Source organism: Pipistrellus hanaki (assembly GCF_964339955.1).
Source record: "Pipistrellus hanaki genome assembly, chromosome: 7".
Taxonomy (NCBI): domain Eukaryota; kingdom Metazoa; phylum Chordata; class Mammalia; order Chiroptera; family Vespertilionidae; genus Pipistrellus; species Pipistrellus hanaki.
In genome coordinates, this window is record NC_140509.1 from 32,106,916 (window position 1) to 32,128,780 (window position 21,865).

General features: G+C 38.5%; 1 protein-coding gene across 1 annotated transcript in view; it reads left to right on the plus strand.

Moving 5' to 3' along the window:
* CD109 (CD109 molecule) overlaps window positions 1–21,865 on the plus strand; it is a 109,703-nt gene that overhangs the window by 69,791 nt on the left and 18,047 nt on the right. The window contains exons 19-27 of the mRNA XM_084889227.1: window positions 1,670–1,808; window positions 2,651–2,768; window positions 4,485–4,598; window positions 6,235–6,453; window positions 7,828–7,969; window positions 10,756–10,932; window positions 18,288–18,369; window positions 20,152–20,380; window positions 21,395–21,560. Coding sequence (XP_084745353.1) covers window positions 1,670–1,808; window positions 2,651–2,768; window positions 4,485–4,598; window positions 6,235–6,453; window positions 7,828–7,969; window positions 10,756–10,932; window positions 18,288–18,369; window positions 20,152–20,380; window positions 21,395–21,560 — 1,386 coding nt within the window. The remainder of the gene's footprint in view (window positions 1–1,669; window positions 1,809–2,650; window positions 2,769–4,484; window positions 4,599–6,234; window positions 6,454–7,827; window positions 7,970–10,755; window positions 10,933–18,287; window positions 18,370–20,151; window positions 20,381–21,394; window positions 21,561–21,865) is intronic.

Here is a 21,865-nt window from a genome sequence, read left to right on the forward strand (position 1 = left end):
GAAATATAAGACTAATAATATTACTTGTATTACAGGGTTGTTGTGAGGTTAAATTCAAAAGCATATAAATGTTTAACACTTGTTTGACACATCTAAGTCTGCAATTACCTATAATATTATCCCTCAAATCCAGTTTGTTCATTCATTATTCAAAAGATAGCGATGATATTAATTGTATGCTTATCATGTACAAGGCAACAGAGCTTCCAACTTGGTCTCGTGGGGCAAAACAACACATAGGGAGAAGAGTGTGCTGATGGGGGAAGTGAGGGTGCCTCGGCACACACAGAGCTCATCCAGTCATGCGGTACAGGAGACAGAACAGAATTACTGACATTATCCTCCCTCTCCTCTCTTTGGTCTCAGGCTCCTTAGCAGTGCCTCCTTGGCCAGTGCTGTGGCTTCCTAACTAACAGTTTTGCCCACTTCCATTTCCCCCCAGCTCTAAACCGTGGTTCACACTGAGGGTAGGGTTATCCTATAAAATATGGGTTAGAGCATGTTTCAAACTCATTGAAAACCTTCTATAGGTCATCTTTGCTTAAAGGATTATGTCCAAACCCTTCAGCATGGGATATTTGAATATTTAAAAATGTGGACCCAGCCATTCTTTTCCCCTCCGCATTGTATGCCACTTTTGCCTAGTACTAATTGTCATATTGTGGACATGCCTTTGTACTTAATTTACTTCCCCCCACTATATGGGATGCTCTTTATTTGGAGACAGAAGGAAAATGGAATGGCCACAACAATGCAAAATGGAATTTCCCCCATAGCCATATTCTTTTTCACGATCCAGATTCTGTGTAAAATTAACTGTTCTTGTTTGCTAGTTTGCTACGGTTTTCTATTTGTCTCCCTCCTCCATAGAGTGGAATTCATTACATTCATTTTTGCATCTTTGATACCTATTATAGTATACTTTTTTTTTTTTACATTTTATTTTGAAATAATTTTAGACTTATAGATGAGTTGCAAGAATAGAGATAGGTGACCCAGAGTCTGTGTGGCAATATGGTTTTAAAAATAAGAATAAAGTTAGTGGCGCCGGGACCGGTTTGGCTCAATGGATAGAGCGTCGGCTTGGGGACTGAAGGGTCCCGGGTTCGATTCCGGTCAAGGGCATGTACCTTGGTTGCGGGCATATCCCCAGTAGGGGGTGTGCAAGAGGCAACTGATCGATGACTCTCTCTCATCGATGTTTCTAACTCTCTATCTCTCTCCCTTCCTCTCTGTATAAAATCAATAAAATATATTTTAAAGAAAAAATAAAGTTAGTGGCATCTTATGGCCAGCATAGGCAATGGTGACCAGCATTAGAGAGCTAAAAAAAGGAGAATAGCAAAAAAGGAGGTAGTTTTAAAAATGTGATTTAACTGAAGTTTTAGCAACTGAACTGTAAGTAGTTTTTGGGATATTGGCCATAGGGGCAGGAAAGGTCTTTTCTTTTTTAAATTTTATTTTTTAATTTCTCCCTTGGTTGTACCTGGCCAGGTGGTCTTGGGCAAGTCATTAAATTTCTCATATTGCTCATCTGTAAAATGAGAGAATTGGACAAGATGAACTCTAACATCCCATTCAGCTGAGAGATGCTGTGATTCCGTGGACTGTTTATAATCCTTTTAGAGTGATTTTTTCCCCCCTAACAGTTGCCAATGTTTATTTTTAGATGACGGTATATTTGATGAGGTGTACAACGGGAGAAATGATGGAAATATGGGAGATTCCTATGACTTTGATTCGATTGACAATCCACGTGTCAGAAAAGATTTTCCAGAGACTTGGATTTGGCTAGACACCAACATGGGGTAAAAAAGTTGTTTGCCCATGTATGTTTTGTCTAGTGTTAGTTTTAAAGAAGTTTTGCCATCTTTTTGTTAAGTAAAAACAGAGTGTGATTAAGAACTAAATAGACCAAGAGGTTTTTTATTTCGAAGTGATTTTGATTGCATCTAAGTATAGTATTTAGTAAAGCCACATGTGAATTGTGGCAGTCATCGCTAATGAAGGGTGATTTTTTTTAACTTATTTGAAGTCTTTTGTTTCATTATAGAAAAATTGCTGACTATATTTGTTGCCTTGGGGTGAAGAGCACCCCTGGTTACCTTCTCTACTTTGTGACTCCTCTTAATACATTCCCCTGAGCCACAGGGAAATGGGTGTGGGTGGAGTAAGGAATTCACTTAGGTGACAAACCCTGTGCTACCTGTCTGATGACCGAACAGGTAAATCATGAAATCTATACGTATTTTATAGTCTGCTATTTATGGAAACTTGAAATAAGACACAAGTCAAATCTAAAAAACACCCAACAAATAGTAGCGTTTATTGGGATATAGAAACTTTTATGCAAATTGAAAGATGAAATTAAAGTTATTTGAAAAAACATTTATTATATATACAAAATTTTATGAAAATAACGTTCACCTTTAAGATATAAACACTGTAGAAAGCTTTTATTTTAATATGGATCAGTATGGTCTTATTATGACCTATTTGTTGTTGTTTTATGTATAAATCTTAAAAAATTTTAGATATGTAAATGTTTTGGAGAATTAATATTCTTCCAAAAAATGGTTTAGGTCATGTTACTTAATTTGAAATATATCAGTTCTTGGTTTTGTGATTTTTATATTTTTCTTGACTTCAGGTCCAAGATTTACCAAGAATTTGAAGTTACTGTACCTGATTCTATCACTTCTTGGATAGCTACTGGTTTTGTGGTCTCTGAGGACTTGGGTTTTGGACTAACACCTGCTCCAGTGGAGGTAGCGTATTAAAGTGCTGCTTATAAGTGTTACAGTGTCATGAAGTGAAGAAAGTGTCAACTCCTCAATAGATAAAAAAAAAAAAGATTGCTTTTGATGTTTACCACGGTTTAGGAATCCCTAGGTGGCTTTTTTTTTTTTTTTTTTTTTTTTTTTTTAGAATGTGAGTTGTATTAAGCTACTAAATGTGCTGTATCCATATTAAGATTTGGATAGAAAGTTTACTATTTACCAAATCTAAACACTTCCAAAGGTCAGAAGACAGGGAATATTTCTGTGTGTCCCTCTTTCAAGGACAAACAGAACTTCTCAAGATGTGCCCAGGCAGACATTCCTTCACATCTCCTGGGTTAAACTGCATCACATGTCACTTCCTAAACCAGTCACTGGCAAGAGGAATATAATAACTATCCTTGGTCATAGCTGAAGCCCCTTTTTATAACAGATATTTTGTTTTGTCCCTCTACGAATAAAAATGAAATTCATAGAATATATACTATATTTACATATTCAATTGAAAATCAATATGATACACTAAGTGATATATTAAGGAGAAATAAAAGGATGGTAATGTATAATAAAATAATACATATTCCAGGGTATAAATGAGCAGGCATAGCTACATTAGAAGACATCATAACATATTTAAATATTTCTATCATGCACAGAGATGCAGTTGACATACTTGTATTGTTTTAGCTGCCTGTGGTGATATAAATTTCTGAAACTGTGAACAACTTTTAGCAATGTTACAAACAAAACAAGTATGGTCTTTTGATTTCTAAAATAATTGTATTTATGAGAAATTCAGTGTGCATTGAAAAATGTTTTGGCTTTACATTATGTTGGAATTATGTTCTAAGTTCAGGTTCTTATAAGCAGGTACATTGTCTACATGGATGCCTGAAAAGACATTCAAGACTCACGAGAGACATGGGACCATTTTTCGTTGTCTGGGACTCCTGAGTCTTGCAGGCCTTCACCTGCTAAGTGCCATTAGCTCCTTCAAACGCTGTGGCAACCTAAGACACTTCCACAGATGCCTAAATCAACCTCTAGAGGGAAATCCTGCTGCCAGTGGGAACCACGGGCTCAAAGGAATTGAGGCTTCTCCTTAGAGGCAGGGAAGGTTCAGTTTCTCCTGCAGGACTTGGCCAACAGTATTGGAGTTGAGTCCCCAACGAGGAAGTGCAGGTGTCTGCATATGTAAGTTAAAAGTAGTAGGCAGACCCATCATTTAGACTTTGCACATGAGTCTGAAACAGTCTTTGATTTGGTTGGTGGCTTCTAAAGCCGAATGGTGGAGTCAGTATAACATAGTAGCAGAGGAACTTGACTTTGACACCACACACATTGGTATCCACTTACTGGCACTATGATCTTATACTAGTTACAGGGTCTCTGAGCTTCCTCTTTAATCTCTGTAAAATATGAGGATAATGCTGCCTCTTAAGGTTGTAATAATTAAATGAGTTAATGTGGGTAAAGTACCTGGTTCCTAGTAGGCCCTTAATAAAGTCTAGTGTTAGGTTACATAAATCAAATCAATTTGCCGTATTCATTTGTGATAAGTTGCCATTTGCTGTATGTTGATAGGCAAGTGGATATTTCTATGTGAAGTTAAGCTTCATAGGTTTTGTGAGATTTGCTTTTAATTCAATAAAATGTGAAGCATTTCGATATGAATAAAATATGTGTTCATTGTGTTTTTTCCAGCTGCAAGTCTTTCAGCCATTTTTCATTTTTTTGAATCTTCCCTACTCTGTGATCAGAGGGGAAGAATTTGCTTTGGAAGTAACCATATTCAATTATTTGAAAGATCCCACTGAGGTAATGTATGAAAGATTTTGTTAACCACTTATACTACAGGAAGAAATGGGGAAAACGTGCAGGGACTGGTTTGGTTAGTGTTCAGGCTCTGGGTATCTAAGCCTTTTATCCATTCTGGAGGAATAAACATAAACATCCTTGGGCTGCGATTTCTTCTGCTTATTAACATCTAGGGATATTATTCACATGATAAAGCATTCTCTATCCCTTCTCCGACCTTTCCAGCACATTTCCCCCCAGTTTAGCCACATAACTTCCCTATTGTCTTGGGGACAGGTCTTCCTCTTTCCTACCGTCTGCAGTTTTTCCTAGTCTGACTCACATCTAGAATGTGTTGCCGCTTGTCACTGCCACTCTTCGCCCAGTGTGGTTGGCAAGAATTTATTCCATTCAAGACCTGGCTTGAAACTAAGATGCCTTTCCTCACCATTCTGTTCCGTGTGTTGTCCTCACATTTATTCAGGGTGTCTGTTTCCAGGGCTTGGTGTTTTGAGCCATGTGCCTTGTGTCTCTCTAGTGCGTCAGTTCCCTGGAAGGCAGGATTAGGCTCACTGTTTGTGTTGTGTCCATAGGAATGTTAACTAAATGATTGGTTGTTTTTCCTCCCAGAGTAAGTAGGAATATGTAATTTACCTTATTAGCCGTACTTCACGAAAATGCTGTCATCTCTTTAAGCACTATGTCCATAGAGTAAATTGTTTATTTCATTAATTTTTAAAAAAATATTTTTATTGATTTCAGAGAGGAAGGGAGAGGGAGAGAGAGAGAAACATCAATGATGAGAAACATCAATGATGGCTGCCTCATGCAAGCCCCACACTGGGGATTGAGCTCACAACTGACTGGGAATCGAACCGTGACTTTCTGGTTCTTAGGTTGATGCTCAACCACTGAGCCACGCTGGCTAGGCAAATTGATTTTTGTTTTAAAACTTTAGTTTTTTGTCTAGTCAACATGGACTCCTAAGCTCTGGAGTCCAAGGCCAGGATTCAGCATCCCACTCTACCACTTACCAGCAAATAACTTAGTTGTAGTCTTCCTCATCTGTGAAATGGAAATAATAATTATCTTTACGGAAAATGTTTTGAGAAAGTAAATGGAGAAAACAAGTCACAACATGCAAGGCCTAGAGAAATGCTCATTTTGATGGGACTGCAACTTTGGCATATGTTACAAAGTTGACCACCAGTTTATACTTCAGTGCTAATGTCTGGGGCAGACTTTCCTGGGGATAATTTTAGCAGAGACTCTCAATGAATGTCACAACATTTCATCCTTTGGTCTCAGGTTTTTCTAGTAAGACCAGTGTCCCAGAATGATGGTAAAACCAGGCTGGTGGCAAACCATGACACAAATAACCTTTCTGGGCACCTTCTTACCACTCAGAGGCTTCAGATAACAAGAGAAATTAATGTTCTGAAGAGCACCCTTTCCCCACATATCTTGAAGTAGATGGGAAAGCATAAGAAAGCAATGAAGTTTTCCATGGTGCCCTTTCATCCTCTTCTTGACTGGATCTATCTCATCTTTCTCTAGTCTTGGGCCTCACAGATAAAAAGAACTTAAAATAGTAATAATGTTAACACTTTACAGAGGAGCATTTATTATACAAAATCTTTGATAATTTTTCTTCCAGGTTAATGTGACCATTAAGGAAAGTGACAAATATGATATTCTAATTGCTTCAGATAAAGTCAATGTCACAGGGCACCAGCAGACCATTGTGGTTCCCAGTGAGGATGGGGTGACTGTTACTTTCCCAGTCAATCCAATACATCTGGGGGAAATTCCTATCACAGTCATAGCTACTTCACCTGCTGCTTCTGATGCTGTCACCCAGAACGTTTTAGTGAAGGTAAGTGGCTGGAGTGTCAGATAAATGAAATGGAAATACATAGTTGGAAAGGAAACAGGAGATAGTTTTTCTTGTTTAGCTTTGTTGGCAAGACCTGCAAGCTCACTTTCTCTATCCTTCTGGTAATGCCTAGTGATTTTTCCCCCCTCATCTATATGTAAAAATATACTACACTTTGGAAGTACTTGCCAATTTCCTCTTTAAATTTATTTAATTAATTTAATTACTTTATATTTTATTTTATTTCTTATTAATCCTCAACAGAGGATGTTTTTTTTTCCCATTGATTTTTAGTGAGCATGGAAGAGAGGGGGAGATACAGAGAGAGAAACATCAGTGTGAGAGAGACACATCAATTGGTTGCCCACCACACTTGCCCTGGCCAGGGCTAGGGATCAAGCCTGCAACCGAGGTCTGTGCTCTTGAAGGAATCAAACCCGCAACCCTTCAGTCCACAGGCTGACATTCTATCTATTGAGCCAAATTGGCTAGGCCATCTCTTTAATTTATAATATGAATGCCCTGGCCAGTGTAGCTCCGTTGGTTAGAGTGTCGTCTAGTTCACTGAAGGGTCTTGCGTTTGATTCCTGGTCAGGGCACATACCCAGGCTTCGGTTTTGATTCCTGGTCCAAGCATATTTCTCCCTCACACCAATGCTTCTCTTTCACACATCAATGTTTCTCCCTCACATTGATGCTTCTCTCTCACATTGATCCGTTTCTCACATCAATGTTTTTCTCTCTCCCTCTCTCTCTCTACAATCAATGAAAAACATATCCTTGGGTAAGGATTAAAATAAATAAAAGATACATTTATAGTATGACTATAAAGCAAGTCTCTTTTGTAGTCAATTACATTTACAAATTGTGTTACAGTAGGATCCTGTTAAATCATGCTAAGTGGACATGTAGATTTTGAATTTTGAATTTCCTCAGCACGGGTAGGAGAGATTTTGTAGATTTTTATTTTGGAGAACACATTATACACAAAAAGACAACTCAGCATAGTGGATAAGCACTTGTACTCTGAGGTGAGGCAGCCCTGTGCTCAGATCCCAGCTCTGTCAAGTGTGACTTTGGAAAAGGTATTTAATTTCTCTCTTGGGTAATAATAGAACCTACCTCAGAGAGATTTTTCTTATTACCTTTTCATTTTCTGCTTTGTCATTTCCATTACCATTCCATGAAATGTTTTGCCTAAACTAGAAAATAAACACTTACTAACAGATTTGAAGCAAGAATCAAGAATGGTAGGCATTAACTGTACACACTTGTAGACACAACAGGCCAAATGTTTGTCTTATGATTTGCATACAGTTCCTGGTAAACTGATGAGTAGGGACCACATTACTTATATTGCTTTTGTTTCAACAGGGAGAAGGAATTGAAAAAATATATTCACAATCCGTCTTGTTGGAATTGAATGACAAGCTGCAAACTACACAGAAAACATTGAGTTTCTCCTTTCCTCCCATTACAGTGGAAGGCAGTGAAAGAGTTCAGATCACTGTAGTTGGTAAGAATAGAGTCTATCTCCATCACTACTGGTTTATTTGTACATGATAATATATGTTTTCATCTCTTTGTAGATGTACCGCATTTTCTTATTCAGTCAGAACGAGAAGAGGTTGCAACAAGTTTTCAGTTGGTACCAAATAGGAAGGCTAGCAAGATCTGTATACTAGACCAGTTCTTCTAGTGTTCAGTGTGCATAGGAATCACCTGGGGGTTCTTGTTTAAAGGCAGATCCTGGTTTAGTGGGCTGGGGCTGGGGCTGGGATTCTACATTTCTGACAAGCTCCCAGCTGATGCTGATACATCTGTTGTGCAGGCTACTTTTGAGCAGTAAGGCCCCATTATAATGTGGCTGCAGGGGAAGGCTATTTCTACGGACAGAACTTCTGGCTTCTGTGACTCCCAAGTTCTGACAAATAAAAGAATCTTCTATGGCACTTCGTAAAGACACAAATATCTGGGCTCTACTCCCAACCTCCTCAGTCAGAATCTCTCTGGCTAAGGCTAGGGTAGGTATATTCTGAGCACTGGAGTTTGAGGGCTGCTGCTTAAGGGAGTTGTCTGTGCAGGACACAAGCCACCTTTACAGTAGGAAGCTACCCACTGACTGTAGGCATCCTCTCCTGCTCTTCTGCTGATGCCTGAAAAGTACTTTTTTATTGACTATTAAACAGATCTTCCACACAAACACTTTGTTTATATAGTTGTGCTTTCTAACAAACTAAAGAAATGTTTAGATTAGTGACATCGAAATGGTTTGGTTTTCAAGGTGTTAGGACCTTAGGCACTTTCTCAGAGGTTCTTTTACATGTCATCTGCAAGTGTAATGCTTTTTATTATAACCCCAAGTAACCAATTCCTCAATAGATGACTTTCTTTGGGACCTTAGATATAACTTTTTAAAAAGATTTTTATTGATTTCAGAGAGGAAGAGAGAGGGAGAGAGAGATAGAAACATCAATGATGAGAGAGAATAACGGATCAGCTGCCTCCTGCACGCCCCTATTGGGGAATGAGCCTGCAACCCGGGCTTATGCCCTTGACTGGAATTGAACTTGAGACCCTTTAGTCACCATGCTGACACTCTATCCACTCAGCCAAACTGGCTAGGGCAGATATAACTCTTTAAAAGGAATTAAATAAACTCTTTGTTTAGGGGAATAAATTCTGTATAGGCATCTCCTGCAGTGTGGGGAATGCTGGGAGGATGCAGCATTCAAAGGGAACACAAAGGGAAGAGCCTTGAATTTTGTTCATTTTTAACTATTTCTGTTTTTAAAATATATTTGCATTGATTTCAGAGAGGAAGGGAGAGGGAGAGAGAGAAATAGAAGCATCAATAATGGGGGAGAATCATTGATTGGCTGCCTCCTGCATGTGCCCTTGACCGGAATCAAATTCAGGACCCTTCTGTCCCCAGGCCGACACTCTATATCCACTGAGCCACACCAGCTAGGGCATTAGCCCGTACTTCAGCCAAACCATCACCCTGTACATTGGAATGAACCTATCAAGGGTCATTGACGTGCTCTTTAAAGCTTGAGGTAGAGAATGGCCTTTCAAGTTTTTTATTTATTATTTATTTATTTATTATTTAAATATATTTTATTGATTTTTTACAGAGAGGAGGAGAGAGGGATAGAGAGCTAGAAATGTTGACGAGAGAGAAACATCGACCAGCTGCCTCTTGCACACCCCCTACTGGGGATGTGCCTGCAACCAATGTACATGCCCTTGACTGGAATCGAACCTGGGACCTTTCAGTTCGCAGACCAATGCTCTACCGCTGAGCCAAACTGGTTTCGGCTCAAGTTTTATTTTGATATGGTTTTTATTTTAAAAAGACTATTTGATAGCCTAGAATGTTTGCATATCAGCTTGCTCTTTGAATTTTGAAAGTCTATGTTTATGTTCACTCTGAATATTGGAAACAGAACTTGCAGTGGTAATAATATAACCTTTATTTAGATATTTGTGTTAACATATAAAGTTTGACATCACACGGTAGTGTGACTGCAGCCTACTCATAAGAAAGAGTTCTTCCTCTCTTTTAGGATTCATTTTTTTTTAAGGATCAGATTTTCATTAGGTTTTTGGACTTGAAAGGGTATGTTTCTAAACTACACAGAAGAATATTCTTCTCCATATAGCTCAACCTCAGTGGGGGCAGAATTAGAACTAAACCTCTATATTTCTGAATTTTTACTTATTTCCCTGAGTCATGGTGTTAGAATGTGGGGAGAGAAGTCTTTTAATCACATTTTGTTTAATTTTCTGTAACTATCTTTGAAGAGTATTTCTAACCTTGTTGATACTAAAAGTCATTGAAATGCTTCTATTTGTTAGTTCCACTTCGTTGCTGCTAAATAAAGCATATTGAAAAATATTACAATTTCTATCTTTTAAAAAAGTATTTCTCTAGTATTTGTAGTGTGTTAGTAAGAAATCAGAATGAAGTTTTATTTATGTAAAAAATACTAATTAAAAAACTGTTTCTTTCCTATATAAGAATGATGGTTTACTATGGTTAATTTTTGACATTTTTGTTCAATAGTTATTTTAAAATGTATTTTGTTGTCTAAAGTATGCCTGTATCTTTAGCTGAGATAAAGATGTCTTAATCTGTCATGTAATCTACAAGTTCAGTATCACTGTATTACCACATATTGGAGCAATCATCCTAAATTCTTGAGTAAATTTTCTACTCTGTTCTGTGCAAATCTGTTCGCCACCAACAGGTCCAGGTATGGGGTATTTGCTGAATGTGTTACCATTTTGTGCTTTCAGGAGATATTCTTGGCCCTTCCATCCATGGCTTAACCTCATTGATTCAGATGCCTTATGGTTGTGGTGAACAGAACATGATTAGCTTTGCTCCAAATATTTATGTTTTGGATTACCTAACTAAAAAGAAACAACTGACAGAGAGTTTAAAAGAAAAAGCCCTTTCATTTATGAGACAAGGTAAGCGTTTCATTTTATTTTAAAAATCTTTATTGTTGACAGTATTACTTATGTCCCCTTTCAAGGTAAGAATTTTAGAAACATAGTTTTGAAAAATATATATATATTTTTATTGAGTTTTTACAGAGAGGGAAAGAGAGGGATCGAGAGTTAGAAACATCGATGAGAGAGAAACATCGATCAGCTGCCTCCTGCACACCTCCCACCGAGGACGTGCCTGCAGCCAAGGTACATGCCCTTGACTGGAATCGAACCTGGGACCTTTCAGTCTGCAGGCCGACGCTCTATCCACTGAGCCAAACTGGTTTCGGCTAGAAACATACTTTTATTTATTATTTTTTTAAAGGCAGAGTTCATGCTAGACCATTTTTCAAAACAGGCAGGCTGTGTCTTTGCTATGTGACCGTGGAACCACATGGTGCTGAAATGTGCTGGGAGTTTGAGTCTTCAGCTCATTGTTTTCCTGATTGCTGCTCAGGTGTTTGTTAAGAGTTTGGTTTTGGGAGGGGTTTGTGTTTTCATAAGAGACATGAAATGTAAAGCTATGTAAAGGAATGAGTGTTCACTTACTCATTAAACATTTAGCCCTTGCTCGTGCCACGGGCACAGAGAAAGTCAGGACCTTTCTGCTCATGGCATCCCCTGTTCAGTGAAGAGTCTGGACAGACCCACAGGTGGTGTCCCATGTGGGGACCTTCTCAGTGCAAGTAAAAAGGCGAGCAGAGGGCGAGGAGAGAGATGTTTGTATGGGAGGCCCTGCTGGACCCCCCTCAGAAAAGGGCACACCAGTGGTGACTCTATCCTAACTCCTTGAGAGGCTCCTACCGTTTTTTGCAGACACCAGATACTTTGTGTCTGCAACTTGCTAATACCAATGGTGACCATTAGTTGAGAGCGTGCTATGTGGCAGGCAGTGTTCTCAACACTTGACATCTAATATCTCATTTAATGCTCACAATTAGTAGTATCCTTCTATTTTTACAGATGAGGAAACAGAGGCACAGAAAAGTTAACTGACTCGCCCAGGGTCCTAGAGCAAGTGAGTGGCAGAGCTGGGATTTGAACTCCGAGTGCTCTCTGTGGCATCGTAGTGTGTGCCATGCTAAAGTCAAAGGAGATCTTTGCACATTGCCACAATGGTTGTATTCAAGGAGATGAGTAAAATGTATTTGAAAGGGTCATAATTTAACCTTGAGAAGACAAGATTCCCACTTGTATTCAAAATTTAGTTTGTTGGTTTCGAGAGGAATGTATGTGGGAACTAGACTGTTGTGAAGACGACATGGTAGTTTGCAGCAGCCATCAGTTGCATCTATCTACAGAGTTAGGGTCTAAAGTCAGCAAGTGAATCGGTCCATTCTCCCTCTACAAACAAATGGGAGCTTCTTCCCCTCTGTCTATCCCATGGCTGGTTCTCCCCTTCCGATGCCGCCTTGGATCACTCCAGGGGCTAATAGACTCTCTGCTTCTGTGCTCACCGTCTCCACGTATTATAAAAGGGATCTTTTGAAATTATCAAAATCATGTCACTGCCTTGCTTAAAATTCTCCAGTGGGTTCCTGGCCTCATCCTACAAGGCCCCGATTGAACAGCCTGGCCTCCACCTCCCACCTTGTCTGATGCTGCCCCTGCTGGCTCCCCGCCTGGGGCTTCAGAGCCTTCAAACTTGTGCTCCTTCTCCTGGGAGGCTCTTCCCCCAGATCTTCCTGTGACCGGCTCCTTTTCTTCCCTCATGTAGTGTTTTCCTCCGAGTGGCCTTTCCTGACCATTTATTAATTCTCACTTATATTATCCCATTTCATTTTATTCACCACACAATATTATTTAAAATTATCTTTTTTTTAAAACATATTTTAAATACATTTTTATTGAGCTCAGAGAAGAAGGAAGAGGGAGAGAGAAATAGAAACATCACTGATGAGAATCATCGTTTGGCTGACTCCTGCATGCCCCCTACTGGGGATTGAGCCTGCAAACTGGGCTTGTACCCTGACTGTTAAATCAAACCGTGACCTCCTGGTTACTGGTTCCACTGAGTTACATTGGCTGGCTTTATTTTATTTTTTAATTTTTAATATATTTTTATTGTTGATAGTATTATAGATATCTTCCATCCCCCCTTTTATTTTTTATTTTTATTCTTTTTATAATCTAGCTGTCTCCTGACAGTGGGGACCATGTTTAATATCTTGTCCATTGTATCCCTATCTTGGCGCTTCACTAAATGCAGGATGGGTGAACACATTACTATCAATATTGGCCTCTGTGGGCCTTAGGTTCACCATCCTAAGGTGGAGATTGGGTCTCGGAGATCTCTCAAGTTCTCCCACAATGCAGTGGTTATTTGTCAACACGGTAGGCAGGTTCCTATCAGCTAGGACTCGTGACCAGTGCTTTCAGTGTTTCGCCTTGGGAGCTGGTGGAGTGGTGGATGGAGGTCGGTACAGTGGAACGCCCCCAAAGGCACCATTTCACACGCTGAACTGAATCACATTTCAAAGTGAAGGACAGAAACTTCTTGGTATAATGATTTTCATTATGAAATCAGCGTCTCATTTTCAGAGACTCTGTTTTTTCTTTTGCCATCACATTTGCCAAGGTTCTTTAAATATACCGTTGTTGTTTTTATTTTTTACGAAATTAAAGTGGCTTTGGCATGAGTCATGATTATATTATTTAAATGTCATTTATGAACAGCGCATTGTTTTACTTAAATCATGCTTGGCCCAAGAACCCTGTAACCTGACCCATTGTGTTTTAGCCAAAACAACAGCTACATCATTGAATGAAGTGTCTTTTGCTGTCAAAAGAAAAATAGAACCGTAAAATGAAAGCTGTTTTTGATAAGGCCTGAATCTGTTAATTAGAGATTGAAGACACTTGTTTTCCTCAAATATTTAAATCCTAGTGCCTGCAGCTTGATTTTCAAATGAGACTCAGACTGGGCTTAGTTGAAAACACATTATATTTTCTCTATTGAAATAAAAACAGAGGAAAAGTAGGTTTCAGAAGTCTGATGCTGCATTTGGCCATCATGAGAATGGCCAGAGGCAACGGGGAAGATGTTACCGAAAAACCTGGGAAAGGTCTCATCTTCCATTTCATGTCAGAGAGAGGAAGGGAGTTGATAATGACCACTTATCTTTTAGTACAGAGGATATTTTCACCAGCTTTTTTTTTTTTTTTTTTTTTTTTTAACCACCGAAAGTGATTGATATAGTCACAGGGAGCTGATTTTACAACTTTAGGTTTTTATATGCAATTTTTAAAAATATATATATTTTATTGATTTTTTTTTACTGAGTGGAAGAGAGAGGGATAGAGACTTAGAAACATCGATGAGAGAGAATCTTCAATCAGCTGCCTCTTGCACACCCCTGACTGTGGATGTGCCCACAACCAAGGTACATGCCCTTGACCCGAATCAAACCCGGGACCCTTTAGTCATAAAACTCTGGACTTAAATTAAAGGTTATACTCTTATTTCCTCATGAATTTTTGGGGAACACCACCCTTTTGCCTTTCTCACCTATCATGATGAAATGCCTCCAACTTGGGTGACTACATGGAATTGTATTGATAGTCATTACAGCTGAGCCAACAGTGCCATTTCTGCTTATGGATGGGTGATTTGGAGGACTAGCAGCTGAGGGCTCTTTAAGGATGCACAGGTGGGTTAGGACGAGGAAGGGAACGTCACAGGAGACTCCCTCCAGGAGAGCCATGTGTGCTCCTCTCTTCAGGCTCTGATTCTCTCCTTTATTTCACCACGGGAGCAGGGCTGGTGGCTTAGCTTTTTGGTTTTATCTAAACTAACTCCAGAAATGCTCTCCCCAACAGGAGATTGTCCAGGAGTCCTCCCCCTCCTCCGGGCTGGCTGCCCCTGGTGGAAGAATGGTGCTAGTTGTTGATATTAATGGGGACTGCTGGAGGTCAGCCACCTGAGGGGTAATTTCCATAAGCACTGATCTCATCTCCATGAGCTCATCTCTCTGACTGGTTTTACAATAACTCATACTTGGAACTGCAGTTGTTGATGTGATTTGGGGCTTGGAGTCACGTGGTCTTCTTCTCCATGTGGGTCCTTCCTTTCACTGGAGCAGCTCCTGTAGTGATGGAGGGCCCTGAATCTTTCCTTTTCTTTGTCCTCCTCTCTTTTCCTTTTCTTTCTCCTTTCCTCTACTTTCTCTCCTGCTCTCCCCTCCCGTCTCCTCTGCCAGACTGAGTTCACAGAATGGTAGATTTAGTCTTGAATTGGAAATCAAGGGAGAATGTCTTGGACTCTTTTGCTAATTTCTTTTGTGAATATTAGACCATTATTCTGCTCCTCTGTGATCCCTTACTAGCTTTGAAAAAGAGATCTAATCTGTATTGTTTTTTTAAAAAGTTTAACTTTTTTTTCATTCTTATTTGATTTTTTGAATATACAGAACAATTCTTCCAAAAGTCAAACCTGTTCTAAAAGGTATATGAAAAGGGTATCTGTAACTCTTGTATCCCTTCTCCCTATCCTTATAGGTAACTTACTTCCTTGGTTTCTAGTTTCTTTTTGTTTTCTTGGTTCTTTTTCTTAAGCAAAAGGTTATATGCTATATATGCTATTTTAGACTTTGCCTTTTTCACTTAATAATATAGCCATCAAATTAATACACTTAAGTTCAGAGAAATAGCACCTGTTCTTTTTTCACAGCTGCATAATACTGCATTGTGAGTATGTACTACATTTTGTTCAACCAGAGTCTAATTTGGGGGCATTAAGGTCATTTCCAATATTTTTGCAATTACAAATGATGCTTCAATGAATAAACTTTTGCATTAATATGCCTATATTGTTGGAGGTATATCTTTAGGATGGATTCTTAGAAGTAGGATTATTGGGTTACAAGGTATAGGCATTTTCCTACACAGGAGTTGTACCATTTTGAATTCCCCCTAACAATGATGAGGGCTGGTCTCCTTACAGCCTCCTGGACAGAATGAATGGTCAAGCTTTTGAATCTTTGCTAATATGATGGGTGAGATATGGTATCTCAATGTAGCTTTAATTTGCATTTTGCCTATTATGAAGATGAATACTTTTCACATATTAAGGTCCATCTTTCTTTGTTTTTTATAAAATGTCTGTTCTGGTCTTTTATTCATTTTTTCACTATATGAGATCTAAAAATTTTCCCTTTAAACTTAAATATGTTCTTTATATATGTATAAATATATTATAATTATATATAAACATATACATAAATTTTGTTATTAGGGATATTAGCCATTTGTTTCTCTTATGTGTTGCAAATATTTTCTTCTAATTCATCACCGATCTTTTAACTTTGCTAATAGTGTGTTTGCCATGAAACATTTAAAATAAAATGTTTTGTAGTCAAATTGACCAATTTTGAAAAATAACTGGGGGGTTGAAATGATACCTGTTGCTCATTGAAAGCTTGCCATGGGAAAGGTGCTGTGCTAAGGACTTTTCATACGTAAGTCATTGAAAGAGGTCTCTGAATTAATAGGAAACAGCAGTTGCTGACAAAGAGATCTTGGCTAAGGCCTAGCTTCAATACCCACCAGCTGTGTGACCTGGCACATAGTGTATCCGAGTTCCAGTTTTATCATCTTTGAAAAGGGAGACTAGTGGCATTTATATCAGAGGGTTGTCCTGAGGATTGCCTGGGTCCTGAAAGGGCTTTGAGCAGTTCCTGACCCAGAGTCAGTGTTGGATAAAGGTTGGCTATTTAATTACTGTGCCATAATATTTTAGTTTTAAACATATAACTTATAACCCAGTATCTCCTTCTTCAAATTAAGCAAAATTCTGTCATCATTTAAATGGTATCTATATTTCTTTTACCATCGGTCTTAAAGGTCACCATGAGACTATCTTGTTTTCTGAGTGTTTTGTCTTACTGTAGTCTAAGTCAGCTACTCAGATCTAGGGTTTCTTGTGGAAAGACTCATGGAGAAAAGTTTGGGGCATGGAAAGATCAGGTTAACTGTAATTTAAAATTTTAATGGTTATGTTTTGTTAATCAGATATGAATAATTATAATTATTGAAGCTTCTAAAATGTGGTATTGATTAAGTAAAAACGTTTATTACTAGACTTCACTAGGGATTAAGTTGAACATGTTACAAATGTTCCTGGTTGCTGGGCTCTACGTGGGCGCTGCAAGGACGTAGTGTGTGCCCTCACCTGCCTGCGGTGGAACCCTGTCATTTCCAGGAAGAATTCTTGGTTATTAAAGAATCATTGATAATGCCTGGAGTTGGAAATGTTTTTGGCTATTGCTCATGCTTGATGTTTAATGATAAGTTATTGCTATTTTAACTTCATTTTTAGCAAGTATGTCTGTTGTGGGTTGTTTGGTGGTCTTTAGTTTTGGGCCTATGATTTCTAAGTCATTGAGACCTCTAGGCATCACTCTGCAGCCACGAAACATGTGACTCTTATTTTTAATCATTTATTTGCAAATACGAAATATCTGTTTATTTATTAAAGCAAACACATGAACCTTAACCCTCTCCCCAATTTACTTCTATAGTGAATTCATTACCACTATCAAGTTTTTAAAAAATTATTATTAAATATATTTTATTGATTTTTTTTTTACAGAGAGGAAGAGAGAGGGATAGAGAGTTAGAAACATCAATCAGCTGCCTCCTGCACATCCCTACTGGGGATGTGCCTGCAACCAAGGTACATGCCACTCACTGAAATCGAACCTGGGACCCTTCAGTTTGCAGGTCGATGCTCTATCCACTGAGCCAAACTGGTTAGGGCAAGTTGTTTTTTCTTAAGTGAGAAATTAGAATTGAGCAGACCAATTGGTCTTTGATTTACCTCAGTTGTCCATGGCCAAAAATTTTAGAGGCATTGTCTTCAATCATTTCACGATTCTCCCTTTCTCCAAATCCCTCCGTTGTTGGCCTAAAACGCGAAAGCATTTTTACTTTCTGTTTTAGCTTTAAACTTTAATTTGAAACTCTAGATTTTTTTCTTACCTATCCAGCAATTTTAGGTGACTAAGTATTGAAAGCATTGGACTGGAAACTCCATAGTTAAACAAAACTCTGCCTTTTAAACAAAACTTTGCTTTTGAGTGGCTAGAATTATTGTCTATGTTTCAGTATTCTTCTGAATTTACTTTAATTTGGGGATATCACAGTTGTTATTTTTTGCATTCTGGTATTTTACATTTTCTACAGGACTTAACATGGAAAATATTTTATATTAGTTGCTGATTTGAATTTGTCTTCTTTCTTATTCTCTGCCCATGTTTCCTCAGTATGAAAGCATGATTAGAAACTTGCAGTCATTGCAAGTTGATTACATTGATGATCTATTTTGGTGTCTTCAGGTTACCAGAGAGAACTTCTCTTTCAAAGGGATGATGGCTCTTTCAGTGCTTTTGGGAATGATGACCATTCCGGGAGCACTTGGTAAGTGTTCTTGCAACAGAACAAACCCTTGTTATGGAATGGGCCCGCACTATGTCACAATGGCCATGAAGTTGATAGATGTGTTGTATATATAGGCTCTGAGGCTGTTTTGCCCATAGCCTGGCTTTAAAAGAGATTCTCCTTTTTAAATATGATTTTCAAACACTAACAAAGCAAGTGTTTTTGTTTAGAAAAGGTAGGTCGTAAGTCCTCTTTTTGGTGGAAAAAGCAAAAATAAAAATACCACACGATGATGGTAGGGCTGACAAGAAAATTCAGTTAGAAATACCGGGTGATTGTGACATAATTTATTTATTTATTTATATGATCGACATGAATTTTGTGTTAAGGCAGTCAGTGTAGTTTGTTTAACGTTATTTTTATGTGTATGGGATTAAGTAATGAATATCTAGAGTTTCCTCCAGAATGGAATCTCTGCATGGCTGATTTGGATGATTGCTCTCTCTCCTTGCTTTTGCCTTACTACCTTCAATTATATATTTCACTCAGAAAAAGACTGTATCAGTCGGGTTGGACAGGGCATGTTATGGTAACCACCCCTTAAATCTCAGTAGCTTATTTACAACAGAGGTTTCTTTCTTTCACATGCTGCATTTCTATTATGGGCCAGCAGGGGGCACTGCAGTCTATGCTTCAGCTGCCACCATCTCACCTCACCTGGGAAGCTTCAGGCGTTAATATGCAGTCCTGGCAATTGGATGCTTCAGCCCGGGTGTAACATTTCTTTTCACTTTATCATTATCAAAGCTGGTCACATGGCCATGTTTCACTTCAGGGAGGCAAGAAAGTGAATCCCTGAAAGTAAAAGGGAACTGGATATTATTGAATATTAGTAGTATTTACCACACTACATTTTTTATAGGATGAAACAGATCTGGTTCAAGTTTTCTTTTGGCATGAGTCAGGATATAGATCTAAAAATTGAAAGGTTCCAGCGTTTTATTGCTTGACGTTCTTTTCACCTCAATACTTAGTGTTCTGTAGTAGGGATCAGCCAGCTTTTTCTGTAAAGGTTCAGAGAGTAATTGAGTTAGGCATTATAGACCCCATGGTGTCTCTGTAGCATATGCTTCCCTCTCCTCGCCTTCCTCTCTTTTTCTCTTTATCCATTTAAAACAACTTTTTAGATGTAGGATAGAGGGGGAGAGGTAAAGAAAACAACCCCAAAAACAGACTCTGCTGTATTTGGCCCAAGGACCAGACCTGGCCCAACAGATTTACCTCATAGACTTTAATTTGCTGCCTCCTGTCCTCTGGGAAAGAAAACATCCATTTTGTTTATTTAAAAGTATGGCAGTTTGTGAACTAAATATACTTTAGTCATATCTTTAGGGCTGAGAGAAGTATGTAATAAGTTCATCCTTGGTATATACATGGGACAGTCCAAAGATGAGTAATCTTGGACCATTTATTTAACTCTCTTGGAATATCAAATTCTCAGTCAAAATGTCAATCTATAAAATAGCGAGGCTGTATTAGATGATTTCTAAATTCCTTTCTAATTCTGAGATGATGTGAGTTGACCTGAAATTTCTTGATCACACTCAAGTGGGAACTAGGTCTACCCAGCTCAGCGGAGTTGTTTGTGTGACCTCTTTGTTGTGTTCTTCCCTTTGTTTCTTCTTCGGTGATTCTCCCTTGGGTGACTCTTCTGATGGGGAAAAAAGTGTTGCTATTGTTGGTGCTTTCTTGCTCAGCGTTATTTGGAGGACTTTATTAATTATATTTCACGTCATTTCCCTCCACCTCTTTTTCCCCAAGGTTGTCAGCCTTTGTTTTACGATGTTTCCTTGAAGCTGATTCTTATATAGATATTGATAAGAATGTGTTACACAGAACATATACATGGCTCAAAGGACATCAGAAATCCAATGGTGAATTTTGGGAGCCAGGAAGAGTGATCCACAGGGAGCTTCAAGGTGGCAATAAAAGTCCAGTAACGCTTACAGCCTATATTGTGACTTCTCTCCTGGGATACAGAAAGTATCAGGTATTTCATCTTTGACTTCATAAATGATGGATGGGGAATCACAGGAGAGGTAGGTTTGGACGGGTCCAATATGTGTCTGGAAACTCAGGGAGTTTTGTAATTTTATATCACGTTTGAAGTATGAATTTGGGCATCCTTTTGCTTTGCATTTGTGACCACATTCCAAAATCTGAAAATAAAAATATTGACCCACTTTCTCAGAGTAAGTAGGAGAATTCTAAAAATGCTTTCCAGGATAAATGTTGTTGTACTTGCTGTTGGTAAGGTAAGTCAATTCCTATTTTATTGTTGGAAAGGTTAATTTCTTAGGGGACAGACAATTCTTCAAAAGTTGGGAGAGCATTTTATTAAATTTAGGTTGTGAAGGATTTTCTAAAAAAAATTCTAAAATATTATGGAGCAATTACAGTGTCTGCTCATTTAGTACAAAGTACACCCACACTCTAAAAAGCGTGTTAAATGGACAGGATGTCTGGTGGAGAATGAATGTACGTGGAAAGTTATGCTAATGAGCTTAATTTCACTCCAGAGCTGTCTCAGTGATTGATGCCTTTACTGCCTAATGCCGACTGCATTTCACATGATCAAAACCAGCCACCCTGTATATTAAGCTCCTACTATTTTCCTAGCCCAGGTCTAGGCGTGCAGAAGAGAAACTTTCCCCCTGAATTTAGAGCTTCAACCCCTGAGATCACATATGAGAAATACCTTTCTAAACTATATTGTATGCTTGCATCTGAATTCATGATAACCAAATGGGAGAAACCCTGGCAAATGTTCTACTTTTTATTTCCTCTAAGGCACAGTGCCTATTGACTTCCAAAAACGGAGAAGTAGTGTTATGGTTTAAACACATGGCTAATTAATGAATGTCAATGATCATTATTGATTCCCACTGCCTAGGACAAAAGTTAGGTGCTTCGTGGATGCTGAAATTATTTTTTGAATAAATGCTTGAAAATACTTTTTGGGGTTATTTTGAATGGTAAAATATGTTTTTTTTTTTCTTTCAAGCCTAATCTTGATCTGAAGAAATCTATCAACTTTTTGGAGTCTGAATTCCTCAGAGGAATCTCAGACAATTATACTCTGGCTCTTACAACATATGCGCTGTCCCTCTTGGAGAGTCCTAAAGCCAAGGAAGCTCTGAATATCCTGACTCAGAGAGGAGAACGAGAAGGTATATGCATAGCTATGGACACGGTAGTGGGGTAGTGAAGACCTGGGGGGTTGGGTGGAGTGGGCAGGGACTAGGTGGTGGGGAGTAAAGGGAGAGGGAGGATGGGAGATATCTACAATACTATCAACAATAAAATATATATATTTTTTAAAAGGGGGTAATGCGCAGGTCCCTTTGGAAGTTATTGGACTGTTGGGCACTAGGAAATATATAAATTATGTGAGAGTTTTGTAAGCCAGATATGAAGTTGATTACATTTACATCTTCTAAATGGGATGAAGCACGAAGCACAGAAGAGATCACAG